This window comes from Scomber japonicus, chromosome 1 (assembly GCF_027409825.1).
Source record: "Scomber japonicus isolate fScoJap1 chromosome 1, fScoJap1.pri, whole genome shotgun sequence".
Classification (NCBI taxonomy): Eukaryota; Metazoa; Chordata; class Actinopteri; order Scombriformes; family Scombridae; genus Scomber; species Scomber japonicus.
In genome coordinates this window covers 21,837,334-21,861,584 of record NC_070578.1, presented here as the reverse complement: position 1 = coordinate 21,861,584, position 24,251 = coordinate 21,837,334, and the positions used below count along the sequence as shown (strand labels likewise).

The window sequence follows — 24,251 nt, the reverse complement described above, 5'->3', positions numbered from 1 at the left end:
TAGCATTTAGTCCTTTTGGTGAATGTCATGCTTTCTATTGGCAATCAAGTGTGCTGTGCATGAAAGACCCATAGACATACACCAAAGAAAATACCAGCCACCATTACTGATGTGTGGACAACACAGACTATAGCACACTGTCCTCTGCCTGGTGAGTTCATATATTACAAAGAAGCCATGAATTGCCTCATTTTTGAGCTGAAGTGCTGCCTTGATACCACTAATGATGTTCCTATGTTAATGAATGCAGATTTTATTAATGTAGTGCAGATCATATTGGCAATGTGAAAATCTATTATTTTTGACTCTCTAATGGTATCCACATTCTCCATGGGAAGTAAAATTTAGGGAGGTGTCTTGAAGTCATAAACCACCCCAGGTGTGTATTAGAAGGGAAGAAGCTTGTTAATACTTACAGTTTCCTTCTGTTTACTTTCTGACTGTTATATTGGTAAATGTGCATTTCTGAATATGCTATTGTAAGTTAACAGGAGAAATATATTTTTGATTCAATAATACACTAGTAAATTACTGACTGCATTATTAAGTATGACCATCTCAGTATTCAGACAGCCTTGTCATTTAAAATCAACCCCCAGGGTAATTGTTTTTACTATGTGAAAACAAACCCTAAAGACATAAGGAGGAGCTGTGGACAAAGGGTTGCGGCACCAGCCCCTTCTGCCCCTATGGCCCGCCCTCTTTGACCCCCCACCCCCCCACCTCCCAGGCTTCTGGTTGCCCTTCCACCCCCCGGCTGTGTGTGAAAGTCCAGCTGGCGCACTGACAGACTTTAGCCAAACATGGCTACATTACAGGCCTCATATTGTTTATGATATGGAGCCTGTCATTAATTTGCATTCTTTAGTGGCAAACACATGCACATACACACATACCATCCGATAAGGAGAAACATGTTTTTGCGTTAATTTATACAATACAATGTCACCCTCCCCAACCCCAGACACACCAACAACACGCACGCACTCACACTTATAAATTGCAGTCACATCCCCCTGCTAGAAGGGGATGATAATTGCGGACGGCCAATAAATTACTGCTGCCTCCACATCAATTATAAGCATCACGTCTGGCAATGAGGAAAATGAGATCTTGTGACAAATTTCATGAGGCTTGGCTGCCCAGCAGCCTTTCTTAACATGCTACAGATAGCAATCCCTTATCTAGCCTCTGTAATGGGGAGCTACGGATAGAGAGATGGAGCTGCAGCCATTTAATTAAAAAGCTGGGGGTAGGGGGTGGAGAGGTGTAATTCACTGAAAAGGCACAGGAAGGAGACAAAGGCTTTGTCTCCAATACATATTTTGCTCAATATTGTCACTCATCAGAGGCCAAACTTGTATCTCCTTTGACAGCAATTCTGGAGATTTTTTACCGTCTTTGTGGTCTTCACTCCACTATTTTCTTCTCTGTTTCTCTTCTTCTTGTTCTTTCCTTGTTTTGTTATATTTCCCAGGAGTCCACTGTTTTCTCTGCTGGGACAGCTCCAGTGTTTTTTACGAATGACTGTAGTGGACAGACAGTGGCACTGAATGAAATGGCCCCTGCACCTAATTGTATTCCCACCTGGGGAAGGCAGGCAAGGGCAGAGGTTTCAAGAGCACAGCAATGAGGATTTATGGCAGATGAGGAGACGGCCAAATAAAACACCAAAAGGGATGGCTCTTAAATCTCATTCCCAGTGCAATATTCATTGTAGTTGCAATCGGGTGTGCTGATAGAGCAAAGAAAAAACGACTGCTGTGTTCAAATTATGGCTGTACTCTCTACTAATATTTAACATCATTAGAAAATCATTAGAAAACCATCATAAAACCTGGGATTATGACCAGAGCATTAAACACAATGATTATTCAGTGTGTTCCTTCTCCGCTTTGCCTTGGAAATGAGATTTGCTCTACTGCGGCTATGTAGGGGGAAAGTAAGAATATTTTTCATAATTACTGTAACATTTGAAAAACATTGGCTTGCATGAATTACTATACTATTATGTGCTTGTGTTTGTCTGCCCAAAAGCAAAGTTTTCAATGAGGCTTTGCATGGAATATCATTAATGCATTTTCATGGGGGCATCAGCAGGAATAATGGCAATATTTTAATAAACCTTTACCTTACAAATATTTACCAGTTACATATGTAGGAGAGACAGACTTCATACATAAAAAAGAAATGGTTACGAAAAAAATATTAATTTTGTGTAGCGTACAACCATTTCATACATAGTTTGTACAATATACTATAATGTAGGTGGTAGCAGATAAATTATTTATTAATTATTTGTCAAAAACTATAACTCCTCCTGTGGGCACCCATAAGTGGAGGCTGATGTATAAATAGATAATGAATGACAATTTAGTAAAACACAGTCTCAATAATATAAAATATGTCTTTATGGGATAAATTATAATTGATGACAAATACTGTATATAATAAACTTTTAAATTGTCCTTACCATATATCTGCTTATAACTACATTATAGTGTGTATGACTACATTATGGTGTGTCATAAACCATTTATTAAATATTTGTATACTGTTTATGAATGCTGCATCAAATACGTGTGCATATGTTCTACTGTAATCTGATGTACTACTGTACTGAAAAAGGAGGGCCAGTAGTGTCAGAGTTGAGTCTTTACTTTTTGGGATTTCTCGGCAGCCCCATTATCAAGAGCAGCCATCAGCACAAAGATAAAAGATCCTAATGGAGCTAGCCCTGGTGGAGATGAAAGGTGCAGAGATGGCACACTGTTATGAATCTCTAATGCAGCCCATGTTTCTGAGGTAATGACTGACTCTCAGGCCCCTTTCACAGGCTTCCCTGCTTAGGGCTCAGGCGATAAAGGTCTCCTATTCCTTGTCACTAAGTAGTAAGGCAGTTACCCCGTGACCCTTTCTCTCATTGGTTCTGAAAACCATACTGAGAAGGTACATAATCTGAAATAAAAAAGCATGTGTGTCTAACTCTGGCTTAGTTCATGGCTTGAAAAAATCAGTGGCAAGGATGAAAATAATACTCCTCGTCATCAATGGATTTGACTGATGGTCCATTTCTACTTCTCAAATACTGTAAACAGCAGTCACTATGATAGTAACAAGCAGTGGTAGATAACATAATTCTAGTGAAGCTACTGTATGTTAAACATTTTATTTTCCTAAAATTATAGGGACAATACAGTAAATCTTTTTCATACTTTCAGATATGGAAGTATGCTTGTTCTACAGTAGGTGAAGATTGTGAACAACATAGTCTCTGTGGGTCAGGGTGAGCAGAAGGCTAATGCAAGAGGAACTCCTTGTCAAGCTTTTCAGTGTAATTGAACTGACACTTATGAGAACCGATGTTCTTTTGAATGCATTACTTGGCAGATATTCTGTTTTTAGTCCCTTAAACTTTGCCAGCAAAAATTATGCCCTTTGAACAATGGGCAGAGGTGAAAATACATAGTAAGAGAAAGAGCAAGTCTTCTCTCCAGTCCCTTTCACAGAAACTAATGGATTGTGAGCACTTAATGCATTAATCAATCAATATCTCTCACTGTACATCAACAACATGACCAAGTTATGAATGACCTTTGTAACAAAAAAAGGACACTTTAATGCACACAAGATTGCTCCTAGGTTAGTAACTTGGGCCCGGTTTTTATCACGCATGATTACACCTTCACAAGGCAGAGGGCCATTAACAGTGCAATAAATATAGTGAGGTTAGTTGTCATGCAATTTGCACATGGATTTGCTGGATGTAGTGTGAGACTGTAACCTACAGTAGGTCATATTGTAGAGAGGCCTCATTTAATCACCTACTCTCAAACTGTTTATTGTAGCACATTCTTCAAGAAACATGAATTTAGAAATATTTAATAAGCATTTACATCCACTTTCTACATATAACATATATAGAGACCACCTAATGTATTTTACCTCTTCTGCATTATAATCCACTATAAGTAGCAGGCTTGGTCACCAAGCAACATGAGAATTGCTCTGGCTTCCTCTGAGAAGACATCATGAAAGGTAAGTGCTCTTCTTTGTAGTATGGCTCAAGCACTAATTTAAAGATGGTCCCTATCTCTAGATAAAAGAACATAGGAAAAAACCTCTTATTTGAGAGGAATCATTAGAAGTACTGGGGTATACTCCAATGGTTGCACATTCAAAGTCATTTTTAGTGTTACCCGACTGTTAAGGTCTATTCAATAATCAAGAGTCACTCAGATTTGCAGCCATTTTGTTTTGCTGATGGTGACACACAGCAAGAGAAATTACTTTAAAACACGCACTGTAATATTGTTTTTATGATGCTAAAAATACAATGTTTCCATGACTACAAATCATTCATTGCATTTTCAAAACCTTGAGGCAAGACTAATCCATCCTAATAATGTATCATTGAATGATTAGCTTCTATAAAACTGATAACAAGAAAATATGACAATTCTCTTATCAGGGCAGAAGTGGACTGCAAACAAAACAGAATTTATTTAATTATCTTTATCTTTTTAATAGTATGGATAAGGAAGCATCCCAGGCATGATTGAGGATGATGATGATGATGATGATGATGGTGACGTTTAGGTGAGAAAGGATAAGAAGAGGTGAGGTTAAGGTGGTCATGATGGGGAGCATGTTTCTGAGTCCCTTCCTCAGCACTGGTGGAGCGTGGAAGTGAAGAGTGGAGACAGAGTGGAACGGACAGGAGCTGACTGCAGGAAGCCAGAGAATAGAGAAGCCCAGAACAAGAGCACAAACTAATACTATTGTGGTCGATTCACAATGGCTCTTGCAAAGTGACTGCAGAGGGCCCTTAAACAAAGAAGGCATTGCCATTTGCCCGTCCCCAACCAATTAGATTATTTTGCTCAGTTTAACATGACAAAAACACAGCCCATTTTTCCTAATTTTGGCTGCCATACTGGCTCCTGTGCCACCTTAAATCTAGTCAACCTCAGAGTTCTAGGCTGTCTCTTAGACTGACAACGACTTGTGACATGGATTCAAACACATCCACTGTGTTCTCCATTATACACCTCACACACCAATATGTGCCCCATCTGAGTTTTCCCAAGTGCTTGAAATATTCAACGTATAAATGAGAGAAACTTATTTCCAAAGCACCCCCAGTCATCAGGCACAGTTAAGGTTCACGTTTGTCAGTTTTTACAGATTTTCACAGAAACATACCAGGATTTTTTGAAAGGAACAGATCAATCCAGATTTTATGTCCTTGTGCAACCAAAAGTTGATATGTTTCCTGCTCAGACACTGTTCATTGTAGATTACAGTAAACGAGGTCCTCTTGAGACAAGCACAGTTCAAAATGTGCTTCTTGTAATAGAAAATGGAGATAAAAATGAGGGAGAAATGCAAATGAAATTGTTATTTTTGTGATCTGTTTTACCTGAGTATTTATGATTTCTTAAAACGTTTTATTCTAAATAAACACCACTACATTTTGAAATAAAGGCTAAAAATAATGAACCTTTTGTGGCACACACCTTTGTTTTAATAATTATCAACAACATGCAACTAACAGCTAATACACTTGAATCTTTCTGAACAAACAAATCCATGCATATTACATTACAACTTAAAAAACACAAGCCCGTTTGCCTCCTGAGTGAAAACTGGCAAATATTTTTATAGCAGCACTTGGTCTTACATAGCAGACTAACTCAAAAGGGGACAGAAATTGCATATCCTCCCCTCTTGACTATGCAGTGCACCGCAGCTGAATTGACTTGATATGCTCTCCTGTATGCTTGCTGAGCAAGTAGCATGAAAATTGACCTTTGCTGGCTTTCTAAACAGTGGATTATTCATCTTAATGCTTCAAATTGGTCAGGGTGCGTTTTTCTGCTGTTTCCAACATATTTGCTTCTCTCTCATATCAGTTTTTAAATGAAAAGAATATAACGAATATATATAATTAAAAATAAATAAATATGCAGTCATTATTTTGAATGTAATGAGTAAAGCAACTGGAAATTCAGTACACTAGTGTGCACAGGCCATACTTTTTTCTTATACTTTATACAGAGGACTACTTATTCAGTACTTTGCTCTTTCAGTTCTAGTTAAATGAGCACTGTTAACCAGGAATACACACATGCTAACTCTTTGTATCTATGCTTGTTTCACAGGATGCATTTCTTGCCAGACAGTTCTACTGTGTCTACTGTGAGCAAGTAATTAAACAATATTGCTAGTCCATAAAAAAAGTCTGCTGTTGGTATTTGAGGGATTGATTATGGTTCCAAACCTTAGAGTCTGGTCCAAATCATATTGTTGCACTAAAATTCAGTTTTTCCTTCATGGTGGAAAGGTTAACTTTATCTCTACAGTGTACATGTACAAGTAAAAACCTGGTATCTAATTTGTTTTAACTCACTTAAATATAATTCATAGCTATGCTCATCCAACATCCAAATGCACAGTGGGAAAAACATATCCACAGCCCACTAATAAAACTGTAGTTTCAGAGCAGCGTTTCCAGCCAGACAATGAGAGACTGTGAGAGTTAGGCCATTCATTGGACCAGGAGGAACACCATAAATCTGACTCAGTCAAACAGTAAGAATGTCAAAGATTGTCACATAACAAATACTATTTTGTCTCAGATTGTCTCTAGACAGCCAATTGCATCTGGTTAAACAGGGTAGGGCTGTGGGCACAACTCCCTCAATATCTTGACTTCACAGGGCTCATTGCTTGCCAGTTAGCAGCCACCACATAACAAGACATATACTCATTGACTACAGTGTTATTCACAACACTTCCCAGATCACCACTGTCTTGCCATAAATTAGGTTTACAGGATGATTCTCCTGAACTAGGCAGACACAAGCCCCAGAGTGGTACTTGGGGACTCAGGTGGTGTGAGAATCTCTGTCTATGTCTCTTATCTACATAGGGTCCAATAAGGGAGGGGGGTGGCAGTATTTCTGAAAACTAGTACAAAATAATTTCCAATATCTGTGGAAAGTTCCCTTTTATGTCATACACTAACCATCACCAGCATACAGTTGTGCTTCCCACCCACTCATATTATCCTTTTGTGTATTTTACTAAACTCATCCATTTCTCTTCATCCACCCTCCTCTCACCATCCTCAGGTGGTGTGTAGTGTACTGTGAGGCACAGTGTGAATCAATGACTGGTGCTCACGCCCACAGGTAAAGGTTAGAAAGGTTCACTATTGAATTATTTCTGCACTTCTCTCATTGCTGCCATCTGCCTGGCTGCTTTTAGTTGATGTGGTTGAGGTACTGTAGGGGACTCTTTTTACTAATGCACTTAAAACATGGACACATGTGTGTGCATGAGCATGTTGTGCAGTATGATGTTTTTTGTCTGGAAGGATGTTTTCTTCAAATATAACTAACATCACATAAATTTGAAGATAAAGCCACATACACACGTGTACTGGCACACACACAAACCTACACTTACACACACTATTTCGTACTCATGCCTATCTACCAGAGAGTGGATAATGAACCACAACATCTGTGCTTTCAGCCAGTCTTTGTTTCATCTGCCTTTATTCTAATGGAGCCTTCGAAGTGTGAGGGCAACATGCTGCTGGATAGGGCATCCTTCACTCTCTGGTTTTGTTTTGCTGTCAGCAAGGCCGACCATCTCTGCTGGGCCCGGGGTGAACTCATCCATAGCACAGATCATGCTCTTTGATTCACCAGCTCTCTCGGGGTTAGGGGGCACAAACAGTCTTATTAAAAATGACTAAATAAAACTTTCCTAGCCTCCACTCAATAGTTCCCAAACTTTACCCCTGCTTCTTCTCTGATGTTGCCTATGGTCAAATTGAGCTGCCTAATTCTGACAGCGAGCAGCACTGTTCGCCCAATACCAAAACATAGTAACAAATGAAGCAATCTAAGTGTTTAACAATTTATTGGTTCTAGTTCTTAGACTACCTGGCATACACTTGCACTATAATCAATATCATAGATGAGAACGTGCTGGATGTAAGATGATAATGTGTGCCTTAGGGGGAAGTCCAACTAAGTACTGTGGAGAAAACTTATGAGGAAATAAAATATTACAACTACTATGTATTAACAGTAAAAAAAAATAGCGAGCCAAGAGAAACAATGTATCTGTATGGTATTGCAACCACATACAAGTTAATTTACCAACATGTTCAGTATGTGTATAATATGTGCTGTGCTATGCATTCTTTGAAAAGGATAATCAACCAAAGTGGGTGTGATGGTTGTATGACACTCACAACTGGCTCTTTGTGATTATAAACGTATTAGAAGAGTCAGCAGTCATGTAAGTTACACTCATGGAACAGTATTTGTCTTGATTGACAAAACCTGCATCATATTCTCTAAAAAGAAAAGTCAGCCACTTGCATTGGACACTCACATATGACTGCACTAAAAATAAAAAGTTAAATATGAAAACAAAACATTATGTATTAATGCATTAGCCCGATGCTCTACCAAACGCATTTTCTTTTTAGAGAATATGATGCAGGTTTTATATAGATCAGTCACCATCTCTTGCCCCTCTGTCTTAAATGGACTTGTTTCTCCTTCACCTCATGTACCTGTATGACAGTGACGTGCAGGCTGCTATAATTAAACCCATCACAACCATTATGTCTATGTCACCTAATCTATTCTCTCTTCAACTGTCTGTTACTGTCTGACCACAGACCTCCCGCCCTCAGTCCTGACTGGCAGCCCCTGTGGAGGCTGTGGTCACTCCATATGAGTGACATGAGGGGCAGCAGGGCTACTGCATTACCTCCTTCCCCTCCCTCTGAGCTCCTCCTGATCCTGCAATCCGGCACCTCACACCACCGATCGCCACCTCTGCTCCAATATCCAGCAGCAAAGCCTCCAGGCCTGAAAATAGAACTCATTAACACGTTTAGTAAGTACAAATGAGATGACTGTCTCCTGATGGACTGTCTATCTTTTGGATCAGCTTTCAAGGAGAGTGTCTGGTAATGACAAGAGAGAGGGAAACCAATATTATAATGTGCTGCCAGTCTCCTCTGAAAATGGGCTTGATGACAGAGAGAGCCTCTCGCACCCACACACGGCCTGATTCTCAGTGCAGACACCTATGTGTGTGCTCATTTATGGCTATGCGAGTTTGCAAAATAAAATCTGGCACATATTTACACCCACATGGCATAAATGACAGTGAAATCACACACACACTGGGCATGAAACATACGGAGCACACACAAGGTGAAAACAACATGAGGAAATCTACCCAAGTACATGTACAACTACTGCATTCAAAGTTTCATGTCCTCTTTTTAAAGAGGCAATTGCTTTCACTTTTTTAGCCTTACTCAAGTTTTCCTCATTTAATTGATCACTCTTCTGATCAGCTCTGTCTTTCAATCTATAGACCTTCTATGTTTTTGTTCTCCTTTAAGCCAGACATATTAGATAGGCTGGCAGATGAGAACCCAGACCTTACCAACCTTCCAGTCCAAGGGGCAAAGCTTGCCAGTATTTACAGAATGAGAGTTCAGTTAGGAGAGGTAATAAAAATCTGGACACAAGACATTTTCATTCACAGCCTATCCCAGAATACAGTGGTGGCTTTCTGGTCAATTTGCCATCACAGGATGAGCCAGCAGAATAATTCAAACCAAGCCTGTCCATAAAGCAGTGGGTACAGTGAAGAAAAGACTTGCTTATGTTAGTTAGAGCAGCAGGTCATATGAATGCTGATACGCAACTGGAAAATATATAAAGCCATCATTTTGGCTTTTTAATAAACGTCTGGTCTTTTGTAATATTTTCAAAATGAAAAGTAATGTATTTATGAATTTCCTGGCACGTTCTGCGGACAGCAAACAATTTCCTATGCTGTCTAGATGCCCTTCGGACAGGGATTAGAAGGCAGGCGACTGACGGAGGCCTGACTGAGCTGCAGGCCCTCTGGGGCCCTACTCATCCAGGCCCGCACAGTCCTCATCCTCATATCCACTCTGCATCACCAGGGCAATAACAGCCTTTATTAAAAGCGCATTGCAGCAGTGTCTGTCTATACAACTTACTTTCAGATTGGCCATAATGTGGCATGTAGAAGGGGTCTGGTGGTTAGGGGCTACAATATCCTGTTTCTGGAAAGGTTTACTTTGCATTTTAACAGACATGAATAAAGGAGGACATTCCAGAAATGGCTGCCGTCTGTTTTGCTCTTGTCCGTGGGGAGAAAAAGTTCAGACTATGGCCCTTGTATGCCATGGGAGCGTGGCCTGGCACACCTCTGGTTTTACCTGGCTTTTGCAGCTTTAGACTAGCCATTGGACATGCAGATAGCTAAAGTATGATAGCAGGGGAGGGTAAAACCCTGTAAATATGCCACATGAAAGTGGTTAAAAGAAGAGACAAAAGGATGAAGGATACAATATAATGCATTGTACATTTGGTATAACCATTCTGACAACCTGAATGTTGACATATCCTGTCAGCCACCATTGGAAACATGTGAAATGCAAGGTGTTGTGGAAACCCTAAACTATGAGTGACTTTTCTGCATTTCTTTAATTAGTGCATTTTTCCATGTCACAACCCATTTTGCATGAGTATCTCAAGAATTATGTATGAGGCACAAAGGGAGGGGGACTCATGCGGGGAGGGAAGAGAAATGCTTCTGTTGTCAGGACAGGACTTGCTATTAGGTGTGTGACCCTGAAAGCGCACCCCTTTTAGCAAAACAAGCGATGGATCTCATTTTGGATACCACTATTATGCAGTAATTTGTATGCATCCTTTCATCTCATTTCCATTTAATAATGCACACAGCTCCCCTGCCCAGTTTCTCAAACTGGTCATTAAAAGTAACGCTGATCTAAACTGGAGGCTTAAGTTCCACTTACAAGCTCTCGGCGGTGTGGTGGATGAAACAACTGCAGAGTCAAAGTATGATAACCCCCCCGCCCCCACACACACACACACACACACCTCAGCCCAAACCAGTCTTTGCCCTTCAATACCCAGGCCTCTATGTCTACACAGACGATAGACAATGACTGGTGGCTGTCCAGGCGGCCCCAGCCCCAGCCTTCTTCTTCCCAGCCTCCAAGGCTCACAGACAGGGATTTCCTCCTGCGTTGAGAGCCAAGCCGTCACAGCCCAGCGATCAAGGGCCTGCCATCTGTGACTGAGGCAGATTTACAGCAGGAGCTAATCCACACTGTCAGCTTCCATCTTTGCTTCCTTCATACACATACATATAAGTACACACATGTACTCTGCCACCGAAAAATACTAATATTTTACAAAACCTTATAAAATGTTCCCTCCTTTCTCTCTTTTCTCCCTACAGTATTTATCATATGCACACACACACACACACACACACACACACACACACACACACACACACACACACAATAGCAAAGCAAATATCTCTTGCAAGAGGGCATCCACCCCTCAGTGCAATTTAGCTTTGCCCTTTTTAACAGCATGATCTCATTTTGTTCTATGCTCAGAAAAAAACTTTAGTCGATTAAATGTTAAGAAATTAAAAACCTCAATGTGTCATTGAGCTATATGCCCTGATGAACATCATTCATACGAAATAAGGTCATCGTATGCTCAAGTGTCACACTATCTCTCACACACAAGTTCCCTAAACTCGTTTCCCCCACTTCCTTTGCATCCCTTCCTCATTGTTTTCTCATATTGTCCTCCTCTTTGACTATCTGACACACATAGCTACACAACCATGCACCATGATCCTTTCTGTTGAAAGTTGTCAGCACTCACTATTAACCTCTACACCTGACATCAACATGACACTAGGTTTTACCTTTTTTCTATAACCTCTAAACATAAAATTAATCTTGTCCTCATACCATCAAATCAACTGCCCTCACAAATAAACACTTTAGGGGAATTTAAACATTTCCCTTTTGCCTTGTCTGTCACATATTTGTCTCTTATGTATTTTTTTAAAATATATATCCGGTAATGAGCGGACATTCTAAACAAGGCAGAGAGAGTGCATTGGTTCAAGTCAGTGCTGGGTTTTAGTCAGTGATCTCTGCACACGGGGCAGCTGTGTGGGGCTGGGCTCCCTCTGAGGCCTCCTTTGTTTCCCCTCCATAGATAAAGGGTTAAAGAAGACAAATGGAGGTGGAGCCACAGAGCAACATGCCTAAGCAGCACATTTTCAGTATGAGCAAGTGTTAAAACAATGCAAGCCTTTTATTCCTGTGTTAGTGTAATTGGAAAGAAACCTAATTTCTCCTGGCCTTGCTCTCCTCCTCAGACAGCCAGTCCAGAGGAGATATGTAGCACCAAAGTCCGCAGTCTGTGTTTGCTGCATCCTCATAAGGTAAAACACATTAAAACACACCAGATCACATGTAAACTAGTCTCATTTCATTTCATGGCTGTCATAGAAAGGTACCAGTTGAGGAGTTCAGAAGATTTTTTAAAAGTTACTTGACAGTACAAATTATGTCATGCTACCATTTTATACTATCTCTCTGTATAATGTTGTCTTAATGATAGTTGTGAGCTTTTTGGGGCGGAAAGGAGGCAGCATTTGTTTTGGTAAAAAAAAATCCCAGGCAAGCTACAAGCCCAGCACCTAACACAAGCAGAGAACCACTCACAGGATCACAGCACAGCAGCAGGCGAGGGAATTACTGTCTAGGTGACCCAGAAATCCAGGGGCAACTTTGTTTTAACAAGCCAGGGAACGTTCCACCACTTTAGCAACTATGCCTCAACCACAAAAAAGAACCATGTGCCACAGAAGAGCTAGCGGAGAGGAAATTAAATATTACACTAGGAGGGAATGGTTCAGCCCTAGTGCAGGGGTGGGGCTATGAAGTGGACTGATGCTGAAACAAGGCATTTGGGGTGTGAAATGGCAGTGTAGAAGTAGGGGGTGTGGAGTCAGCAATTTTAGTTGAGTTAATGATTACAGACGAAGAGGTATGATTGTTATGGGATAATTTGATCAAGATGCTTAGTCTTGACTTTTTTTTTACACTTTCTTTCTAATAAATAATTATGGTCCTGTTTAATGTATTTGTTTTTATTTGTCTGAAGCTTGGTGTAAAAGAATGGAATGGATTTTCTTTACCTATGGTATGAGAAATATAATTAATAGTAAAAAAAAAAAAAACAGTATATGAGATGCAGCAGTTCTTAAAGGGAAAGGCATTAACTGCAATCCCAATAGGCACATGCCATCATTAAAGCACACAATCACACTGTTCAGGCATGAACTCTAACTTAAAATTCAGTTCCTTTTACATTTTGTTGCTGTTGCAGTAAGTGACGTCTATTGTAATTTGATGAAGGTCTGTAGGGGAGTTATGTCTGTCTACATGTGTGTGAACATGCATTGACACATTGGCCGCATATAGCCTCACTGCACTGGCCCATTACCTAACCTAAGACTTGCATCCCCCCCTGCCTGGTACAAAAATGGGCATCTCACACATCAAAGTTTAAACTAGAAAAAAAGATTGATAAACACATCTGCTGAGAAAAAGATAAAAAACAACAACATGTATTTGCAAACAGCACAATTGCACTCCTGTCTGAACACAAAAAAAGTAAATTCCCAACCCCCCAACCCTTTTAACCTAAATGGCCCTTCTTCTTGCCTTTGCATGTTCACTTGTCCACTGTACTGTAGTCATTAACATATTTGGAGTGCAGCGAGCAGAAAGCTTAATTGTCCCTAATTGCTCTGCTAAATATGTTCTCTAATGATTTGCTTCAGATCTGTGACTGCCTTTTGCGCAATTTCCCGGCCGCTGGCTTCATTATCCCTGCCTCCTTGGAACAAAGCGTCTTCACAGGCTGGCCTTTTTTTTCTCCCTTCATAACACAGACAGCAAGTATGTGTGCGAGGGCAGTAATGGTTCCCTCTTGGAGGGATACACAATAGAACCCCTTTGTCAGGGCACAGAAGTTAAAGTGATTAGAAAACCAAATCTCTACTAAGAAAGAGTGTTAATTGACCACAGCTCAGTCTTCCTAATCAGTCCATAATAAATGAGCAGTCTGGGCACTTTGTTTTTGTCATGCCACTGTTGTTGTAGCTGTGTCTGTTTTTTGGTGTTGTTGTTGTTGTTGCAGCTGCTGCTGTTGTTCGACTCCTCCTTCTCTGGCCTTAATGCTCTGTCTCAATATGTCTTTAGTGACTAAAGAGGACAGCTCTGTAGTTCTCATTGACAAGGGCCTCTGCTTTGAATGGTGAAGGCAGGGTTTGTAGCTGTTTTTGTGTAAACTATATGAGCCTAAAACAAAGAACATTTCTATGGAAATTATGAAAAATAAAGTTAAATATGTTTTTCTCTGAAATGTTGTCTTCCCTCCTATGCTTTTTAGAATTTCATTTTGCTATGTCTAAAAAATACATTTGGTTAGGTTTTGTGTATTTCAGTTATAGCTGTACCACCTCTATGATCCTTTTTATAAACCAAACCAACCAAGAAAAAGTAATGAGAAATACATAGAATAAATACATAGTTTTTTGTATTTTCTAAATAGATGTTATCCATTCAAATAAATGTTGAATATATTGGGATGTAAATGTAAAAAATTACCAGTTTGGAAAACTGAAGCATAATATGTGTGTCAATGGAACACATAGATGTATGTTTATGTGTGCAAAGCAGACGAGAGAGAGGCAAAAGTAGAGATCATCAGCAAAAAGCAAAGACATACACATACACATACACACACACACACACACACACACACACACACACACACACACACACACACACACACACACACATATATAAAGATATGCTAAAACAGGGCCACAGGAAAAAATTCTGACCTGTATCTGAAGAGGGGCATTTGCGAATGGTGAAGATGGAACTGAGGTCCTCCTCCTCCTCTGGCAGGCCTTTCTGCAAACGCTGAAGCTTCCTTAGGCTCTCACTGCGCTGGTGCTTCATTGAGCGCACATGCTGGATCAGGTTGAGCTTGGCCTTGGTCGAGTAGTTACACAGCACACAATGGTAGAAGCAGGCATCACCCTCTACCGCGTTTTCGTGCTGTTGCAGGTGCTGTGGGAGGGGATGGAGAGACAGAAAGAGAGAGGGAAAAAGAGAGAAAGAGGTTATTGTAGATGGCAGATAGCTGGCTAGGCACCACCGACTCACTTTCACTCACACAGTTGGCAAATGAACAAATCAATTCCCAATCACAGCCCTGTTGTTTAACATCCACACCTCTTCCACTTCAGGACAACTGTTTGGACTGCGCACTTTGTCTGCGTGAGTGTCTGTATCAGTGGGCTAACAGGACAGGAGAGGCCTGGGAGGCAAGCAAATCTCAGGAGCCCTAGGGCAGGCAGGAATCACATCAGCCACCCTTCAGAAGCCGTGGGTCTGCAGCCTCACAGACAGAAGGGAGCATTGATCCCCTTCACTCAACAGAAGCCTTGCGTCTCTGAAAAGGAAACTCCAAACATCTGCCTGTTTCACGCATGGGATACTAAATATTGATCATGGTGAGTTAAATCCTCGCTCTCTCACAGAGAAAGCAAGGCAAACTCAGGTGGCGAAGAGGCAGGAGGGGGACTGAGTGCATTTTGAAAGAAAGTGGAACATTCCGCAACAGGAGGACAACCTTCAGAGGACAGGAAATCAGCAACCGTATTGACCTGTCAACCCCAGCACTTCCTCCACGACTCAACAGCAGACCTAGTCCAGCCTTAAGCCCACTCTCTGCAATGTCACAACATGCTTAATACCCTGTAGTGACACCATACCACCACAACCTCTTGTCACACCACAGAGCCCCAGTCTAATTACCTCCTGCATGGCTCAATCAATGATGCAAGGCCAAGACAATATGGCTAGGCCTGGTGTGAGCAACAGCGTTATTGACCATTATCCTAAAGCATCACACTGATTGTTTCTACATGTTTACAATAAAAGCCCCAGACTCAGTATGGGCACTTGTGTCATTCCTGTCATGTGCTGCTCCTACATCAAACTCTGGAGTCTTGCTGTGGATTTCTGTGGCTGCAATCAGTCGGTCACCAAAAGTGACTTTTTGGCCTTCATGTCCTCTGTGAGACACATTTCTTTAGAAGTGAACAGCATATTGTAATTTGTTGCTCACAATTGTCTTATTAAGGCCTAAAAGACAATGAAACATAATTGGAATTGAACATGAATGAATGCTCAATTTAATGAGAGACCCTGGACCAGGATTGTCTTACCAATTCTGCATTAAAAGAGTATAAACCTCCCTGTGATCATTTACCTTATATATCACCCAGTTAAAAGGTTGAAAAGCAACGCGTTATCAAGAAGAAACTGAACTGTCTTGTCTTGCACTGGATGGCTGGCTGGCATTGGAAACATTAGACATGTAACCACATTACATCTAAATCAGGTGTTGACAGGCTGGGGAAAAACAATCATAACAATATTATACCTCCCTAAAATGCTCTTGTCCCTTTCTCCTAATGTTTAATTTTCTGGCAATATTGTAATATTGCTATGGGGTTTTCAGAGCTATTGTATTTCATTCTGTTTCATATTTCTCTCTTCTACACCTAAAATGTGCATTAAGACACCACTTCCAGGAAAAGGAATAGGAGTTTTTTCCCACCTCCTTTTTGTGAGCCCCACAGCTCAGTGTAATAGAGTTATTAGGTGATTGTAAAAGGCTCTGTGTCTCTGTGTGTCCTCCTTTTTCTCCTCATTTTAAGCCATCCATGATGTCATGAATAGGTGTTGCTGGATATTGTGGGAGCCCTCCTCCTTTTCCTCTGTGCACAAATATTGCATCAGAAGTAAGGTAGAGAAACCTGAGAGACAGATTCAGTTATAGATAACACCAAATCCATCATGCTAACTACTTTTAGTCATAGCAGATGTCTTGAATTAAAAAAAGAGAGTTCTTGCCGCAAATGACTCAAGGCTCCAAAAATCTACAAGAAGACAAGTTTAAAAAATGACAGCACCTGACTGAAACTTCAAAGCTAGTCTCAAGAGGTAGAAAAAAAATCCTGGGAGTTTTATAGTTTCCCATAAAAAGCCCAGGGTTTATATAGGAGTAAACCTGAGACCGCCTGCCCCAGAATTGGCCATAATTCACTATAAACCTGACTGGCCAGGAAGATGGCCTCAACAGGGCCAAAACTGGCTTGCCCCACTGCTTGTAGATTTGTCTACAGTGTCAAATGGTTACACCTGTAAACCACTACTTTCACCATCTCTGCACTGGCCATGACCCAAGGCAGTCGGGGGCATTTCAGAGTCAGTGAACAAGGCAAGAGATCAAACCAGGGAAGAGTGATCGGTGAGGAGTCCCTTGCTCATTCAGTATTCCAGTTAGAACTGCGCCAAAATGACAACACAGTGCCAGAGAAAGCAGACTATGCCCATGAGAACAACAAACCTCTGCTCTGATCATCACACGCACAAACTTTCTCAAACATGGACTCTCAGTGGATTTCCCAGTAAGACTGGGATCAGAGCGCAAATAGAGTATGGACACAGTACAGTCTTAATAATGTATGAGACAGGGCCTATGTCTGTTTCCTATGAACCTGCAGTGAAGCCCCTAGTTGATAAATCACCTCCAACTGGAGTGCAGGAATTTGGCGGCTTAATGAAAAAGTCATGTTGGGCTGGAAGGAGTTGGTCTGCCTGGCTCTGGGGTTTCCAAGCGCCCATATCGAGGCCCCAACAGAGGGGGAGCTGTGGAGCATAATGGGGGGAGGGGGGGCTAGCTGGGTGAGTGGCATGGATTCAACACCACTGAACTGTCTGGGAATTTACAGCAGCCATATAGGGGATTCAGTTGAGCCAAGTGTGACAACAATTGGGCATGGGAGACATGCTTGTATGCCTATGAATGTACTGTATGTGTGGTCTGATCTTACAGATATGATTACAAAGACAAATGAATGATGGAGAAATTCCTTCCAAAATATACTTACTTTGCTTAATATATAAGGAAGTTACAAACTGGTAATTTAGACATCAACTGATTTTATTTTCTTTCATTTGTGAGTTGTCAGTGTCCTTGCTAGCAGTTGGTTAGATGTCCCTTAATGATACTACACCTATCCATTGTTTTATAGATGTTAAGCAATGTTGTAAATTACATTACAATGTGTTAAAACATATTCAATTTGATTTTTCCCCGAGGTCCTGTTCAAAGCTTTGTTTTAAACTGTAGTGGTTTTTAAAGTTGAAAAATTCTATGGTGGTTTGTCAAGCCTCTCTTCCAATAGAGCACCTTGTATCTTTCTGTGGAGGCTGAAGCAGTGCTCTGTGCTTTTTCAGGTAAAGAGGGACAGGGGCGGTGTGGGCACCACCCCATCCTCTCTCACACAACTCTACAGTGCACCTTGCCCTCTGAGTGGGCAATACATGCCTGTATCAGTTTCACCACCCACCCAGAGCACAGCATACATCTACATTTCCATCCACTTAAATGCAAAGTAAAAGTGCACCTTTAACACAAAACAGTGTGGTTGCTGAGAGAGTCTAACTAACACAAGATGGAGGTGGGTATTACTGGAAGGGTGGAAGGGAGACAGAGAGTCAGTAATTCCAAAGAATGGCTCCCAATGGAGCTGTATAAAACAGCATGTACATGCAACAAACACATACAAAAGTATAGACAAAAAGAACGTCAGAAATGTACAAACACAAACATGCACACATGCACATACACTATCACACACACAGCCACATACCATTATGATCATACCCTAATTTCCACCATTAAATTTGGCAGTGCTGTTAATACAAAATTAATGCATTAACACAGATGACTATCTGTGAGCTAAATAGCTATCAATTCTAAGAGAGCTGCTAAATTCCCTCTGTGAGAGAGCCAGTGAGTATCTGCCTGGATATTGCTTTGTAGTTGTCTCCCTGATTCTCTGCACTAAAAGCTGATGTCTCGCTGTGTGTGTGTATGTGTGTGCACACATATGAAATGGGAAGCTTACACAGGTTATAAAACCACAATTCACACCTGAAGTCATGCAATGCACTGCAATAGAGCAGACCAGTTTTTCAGAGAAGATTATATCCTCTAAAATCACAGAGGTAGAAGTCAGGTGTTCTCTATCAGCTGAGAAAAAATGTACAAACAAGTTCCAGGCTTAAGACTTGTTAGAATAAGTCAAGCAGCACCTTTGTTATTCAAACACAGTGATGTCATGGCAGCAATTACAACCAATGAGGTAACTGTATTTCGATCTTAGGGGGACAATATAATGTGCGTTTTGAGCTGAAAAACACAGTTTTACCTCTCACTATGTGACAACTGGCCATAGTTTATACTGACATTGTATCCTAATTAAATCCAAAAGAATAGAACATCTGAAAAGGTAGCTGCCCAATTGCCGCCAAATTGTAAGGTATATAAATCAGGATACGGTTAAATTTAGAGACAGATTATTTTAATGATGACGATTAAGTTTGGGTTTAGGGTCCAGAGAATGAAAACATTTCAATCGAATGACCCCTTTCTTCCCAGCAGCAGTGTATTTGTACATGTGCAGAGATTTGTTGGGGACTTGATTCTCATAAATCTGCACTCTGGGATTCCCCTGGAACGTAAGCTGGTTATTTAGCAAAGCAAAGCAGAGTGACTGGAGTCAGTGAGTGTCTGCAGTTTGGCCTGTGATACCAGGTCTGCTAGCAGCACGAACAACAGCTCCAACCACAGAGGCCCCACTGGGTGCCAAGTGTGGTGGCTGCTTTGAATTAGCCACTGCAAGCTGCAACATGCCTGAAAGTTAGGTTGTGGCTGAGAGGACTGCGTATTCTAGGCTCAATCTGCCTACCTACTGCTTCCTGTACCTCATCCCCACCCTTGTCCTTTCTTCTCCTTTACTCCTAAATTCCTGCCCCCTCTTCACCGCATCCTGTCCCTCTATCTCCAAGTATGCTAAGTTGCTTCCTCTACTGCCTTGCTGTAGAAATGATCCATCACTAGCGGTGAATAAAAACAGACTGCATATTTGTCTCTGGGAGGGAAGAGAGAAACAAAACGGACCTCTGCGTCGTAGGGGGGGGGGGGGGGCAGCGAGGTAGAGATGGATCACTTTAGGTGTCCTTGGAGAGGATGACTTAACACAGGCCTATGAAACAGAGTAGCTTGGGAGGGGTCATAGAGACACTTAAAGACAATACAGCTACTGGTGCTCCACACCCACCACTCTTACTTACTTTAACATTAAATAAAGCAATAATTATTGAATTCCATTTGAATGAGTAAGATGCTGGAAAGTAAACAATGGGAACATAATTGCAGAGGGAAGGCAATCAATGCAGGCAGTCATTTGGTCCATGTTGATTGTGTAGGCTGTTGTATGTGCTCTGTATGTGTGGATTTAAGTGTGTGCACATTTGTGTAGCAGTTGCAAATCTAAGGTGAGCCAAGGGGAGTATGTACTGTGACAAGGAACTGAGTAATACACTCTCTCATACGCATGCACAAAACAAGAGTTGGGTAATCCCTCCTTCAATAATGACCCAGGGCTCTAAACAATAGCTCTCAATCAGCTGATCAATGTGTCCACATAATTCATGTGCGAGTCACTGTCTTTGAAAGGGTAGGAGAAGGAGGATAAGCAAGCGGGCGGTAGAGAGATCAATGCCCTGTGTGGTGATAACGAGCCTGGGCCTATGCCCACAGGAGCCCCACACTGGCGTCCAGGGTCTCTCTCATTAAGAACATTTGGATAAGCATGGCTATACATACATAATGTGCACTTCTAATCATAGCCAGATAAACACATTTCCCCCTTTGTAATGAGTTAGGCCCTGCTTTTGTGACACACAGCATTGACTCCAAAACAGGCAGGAAATGATGTCAATCCCCAAATAAGAAAAGAAAAAAAGAGTAAAGCAAATTAACAGCAAGCTGTTGCCCTCCTCTTTCAGTAGCTAATTAACAGCTTAACCTCCTGGTGCTTTTATGAAAGCCATGCTGGGAGGAGCTTGCCAAAATTGCAGTACAATAAGTCTGCCTGCAGGAGGCGAGAGCAGGGTGGAGCCATGGGGGTACCCAAACAACTGTTACAGCCACTTGATGACATGTGTACTGGCAAGGTACCATCTGGAAGCTGAGTGGGGCAAATCAGGACTTGCCCTGGCCCTTCTCTCCATTACCCACAGTACTGCGTCAACATCACAACCCTCCATTTTGGACAGTGGTGACAACAATTACTTGTACAGGGCTGAAGAAGAAGATTTTTTGATTTTCTTTTCAGTAAAACAGGAGGCACAGAACAGGCTAAGGCGATCATATTTTGACTTTGAATACTTGTGCATTGCATCAGTTATTACAAATAATATCTGATGTCATCCAGTAGGAAAGGAACAGGTTTTTGTGCTGTAACAACGTTTGGCTGGACGGGACTAAAACATAAAGGCTACAGAAACAACTGAACTTCTCAATACTACACCCCAGTATATGTGTAGTCATCACAAGCAGACAAAGATGACTGCATCCAGAGGCTACTAATATTACACTAAAAAACACTCCCTGTCCTCTGGCAATGAAATTGGGCCAACAAAATAGATTGAAATATGAAGTACTACTAGTACAAGCTATCTACTGTAATGTGAAACAAGTTTTGTACTCCTATGCGTTGCACTATGGATTGCATGTTTAAGTAGACAGCTTTTTCAAATATGCTTCCTGCTACAGATAATTTTTATAATGGGAAGCGAAACAACACCTGATCAAATGCTAGCTTGTGAACATGTACAGCAATGAATCAAACAGAGCCATCTTGCACATCTATGACTTCCATGTGATTTACAAGAAAATCTCAGGAATGTATGAAAGGCACCTTGTTGTATGTCTGAACAGACCTACTGTATATAAGGTGCGTTAATAGAAGTGTGTATGCATGCTAGATAAGAACAAGATGACTGACTACCTTGATCTGAACTTTGCTGTACTGTAGGTCACTGCTGTGTTAGTAGGGTAAAGGCAGAGGCAGCCCTGCACCCACACAGTTGACAAGAGTCTCCAACACCTCACTGACTCCCATTTGTCACTTGCCAGCTAGACAATGGCAGCATGGCCTTGTGGAGCAGCTCTGAATGTTTGAAGTAAAAAGCTTGTTAGGCAGAGACGAAGGATGAAAAATAGTTTGGAGAGGCCACTGGGGAGCAAGCTCTATAAAAGTTAGGGAGATGGTGACTCAGGGGATGGGAGGGTGTTGGATTAAGATACAGGCAAAGACCACTTGTAATGATTAATGCAGTCAGTGAGAATTAAATTCAGAGCAGGAACATTACCCAAACACAATTAGTCCTCGAGAACAAACATCACACTCTGCCGTGAATGCAGATTCATTGCTATATCATTGTGAGGAAGTAGCCATCAGAAGTCAAAAGGACTGGCATACACTGGAGGTAAAACTTAATATGTCTGACGTGGAGTCAATGTTACGGTTATGTGTCCTCTTCCCACTTTGTTGGTTGCTGTGACCTAGAAAAAAAAGCCCTTAAATGTGCTGTTAGCGGTATGGATGACCAGAAGCTATGCTCGCTGATCTGCAGGTCTGCCCACGCTCTTTCTTCTAAGCCTATTGTCAGTAGCTGATCTCCCGTTCCACCTTTTTGCTGACGTAACGGCAGAGAGGAGACACAGAATACAGTCTCCTCAGGCTTGTATTATCTAGCTTTCACCCCTGGCATTCTCAGTTTGGTAGTGTAAATATTTCATTACCACATAATTGGTTGCTGCTTCAGGCTATGCAATAAGGCTGTGATAGCTGTAACACTGTATGTTTTATGACTTATCTTGTATCCTTTTTTATGTAAAATTCATAGAAATGTGTTTTGGGGAGAGGGTGTTTGAGATCTTGTGATGGGAAATGTTTAGTTGTTCATGCTCTTCCCTCGCATGAGCTCGCTAGAGACAGCAGCTAATTAAGAACAGTGATGATGTGCTTAGCCAGTGTCAATATTTAACCCAGTCTTACACAGATATCTTTATTAGCAGCATTGCAATGACAAAAGGAGCGACATGGCTTTTGAGAGGTCCTCTTCTTAAAATGAAAATTAATGAGTGGGGTTGAGTGGAGGTGAAAATATAGAGTGGGTCTATATGTGGGCTTATTTGCATGGAACATGAAGTACCTTGTTGTAGTGAAACTGCTATTGAGGGTTCTTGAAGCAATTCATACACCAAACACCCACCAGCTTCAACTGTCAACTCTTCTGTACTCAGCAACTAAAGAGCTGCAACTTTAAAGGGTGAAAACCTGACATTGCACTGTTGGTGCAGTCCACATGACTATAAACTAGAGATAAAAAGCTAAATGTTTTTAAGTGGCATGAAAAATACCATTGCTTTCACAGTTTGCATTATGTTGTGTTAGTATCTTTGTTCAATAACCTTCATTACACACATCCTCTGAACCTTCTTGTTCATTCTTCAGAAAGAGAAACATTAAGCGTTTGCCTTTTTGAGTTACAAATCTATAATTAAAATGCAGAAAAGACACAGATGTCTGCCCCCCCAATCAGGGCCCAATTTTGTCTTCATACGACCCACGGTAGCCTTTCGACCTATGCCCACAGGGAGGTAGCGCACTTGTTTTGAAAAATGGTGCACTCAGCAGTGCCCCCCCTTTTCCCATGAGCATAACCATTTCTATCACTAATACATATGGGCCCTAGTGACACAGATTTCTTTACAGGGGCATTCTTTTGGGTCTGCTCATTAGCCAGAGGAAAAAAAAACATAACACTTTTCATAAAAAAAGAAACAAAAGTGCTCATTGATCAGGCTGATCAATTGAGGATCAATAACCTAAACCCTCATCATTCCCAGTGCAACATAATTGCAGCTGAGATATAGTTGTCATCACTAAAATCAGACACAGACCAGACTAATTGGAAGAGGCCCATTGCTTTGGTCATGCTGGCAAAAGCTTTACAAAGCCCCAGAAAGACTTGTGATGGCCGGTCACTGGAGCTTCCTAAAATAACTGCTCATGCCATTAGCAAGTGTCATCATGGAGGTCATTGTGTTGGCTGCCTCATCTGGGGACATCCAATACAGGGCATAGCTAGCTACTACACAAGAGTGCTTTGTATCCCTTCTCATGTAACTTGTGCCCATAAGTTATAAGATCACATTAAGCCCCAATTTTATAGGACAACTTGTGATTTTAATCTAATGTTTTGAAGGAATGTCCTTATTAGACAATTTGTTGCTGACCTCTGTGTTAAGCACTGG

General features: G+C 41.2%; 1 protein-coding gene across 1 annotated transcript in view; it reads right to left on the bottom strand.

Annotated features, from left to right (window-relative positions):
• Nucleotides 1-24,251, bottom strand: part of zfhx3b (zinc finger homeobox 3b) — an 89,759-nt gene that overhangs the window by 43,392 nt on the left and 22,116 nt on the right. Inside the window, exon 4 of the mRNA XM_053316033.1 lies at nucleotides 14,839-15,070. Within this exon, the coding sequence (XP_053172008.1) occupies nucleotides 14,839-15,070 (232 nt within the window). The remainder of the gene's footprint in view (nucleotides 1-14,838; nucleotides 15,071-24,251) is intronic.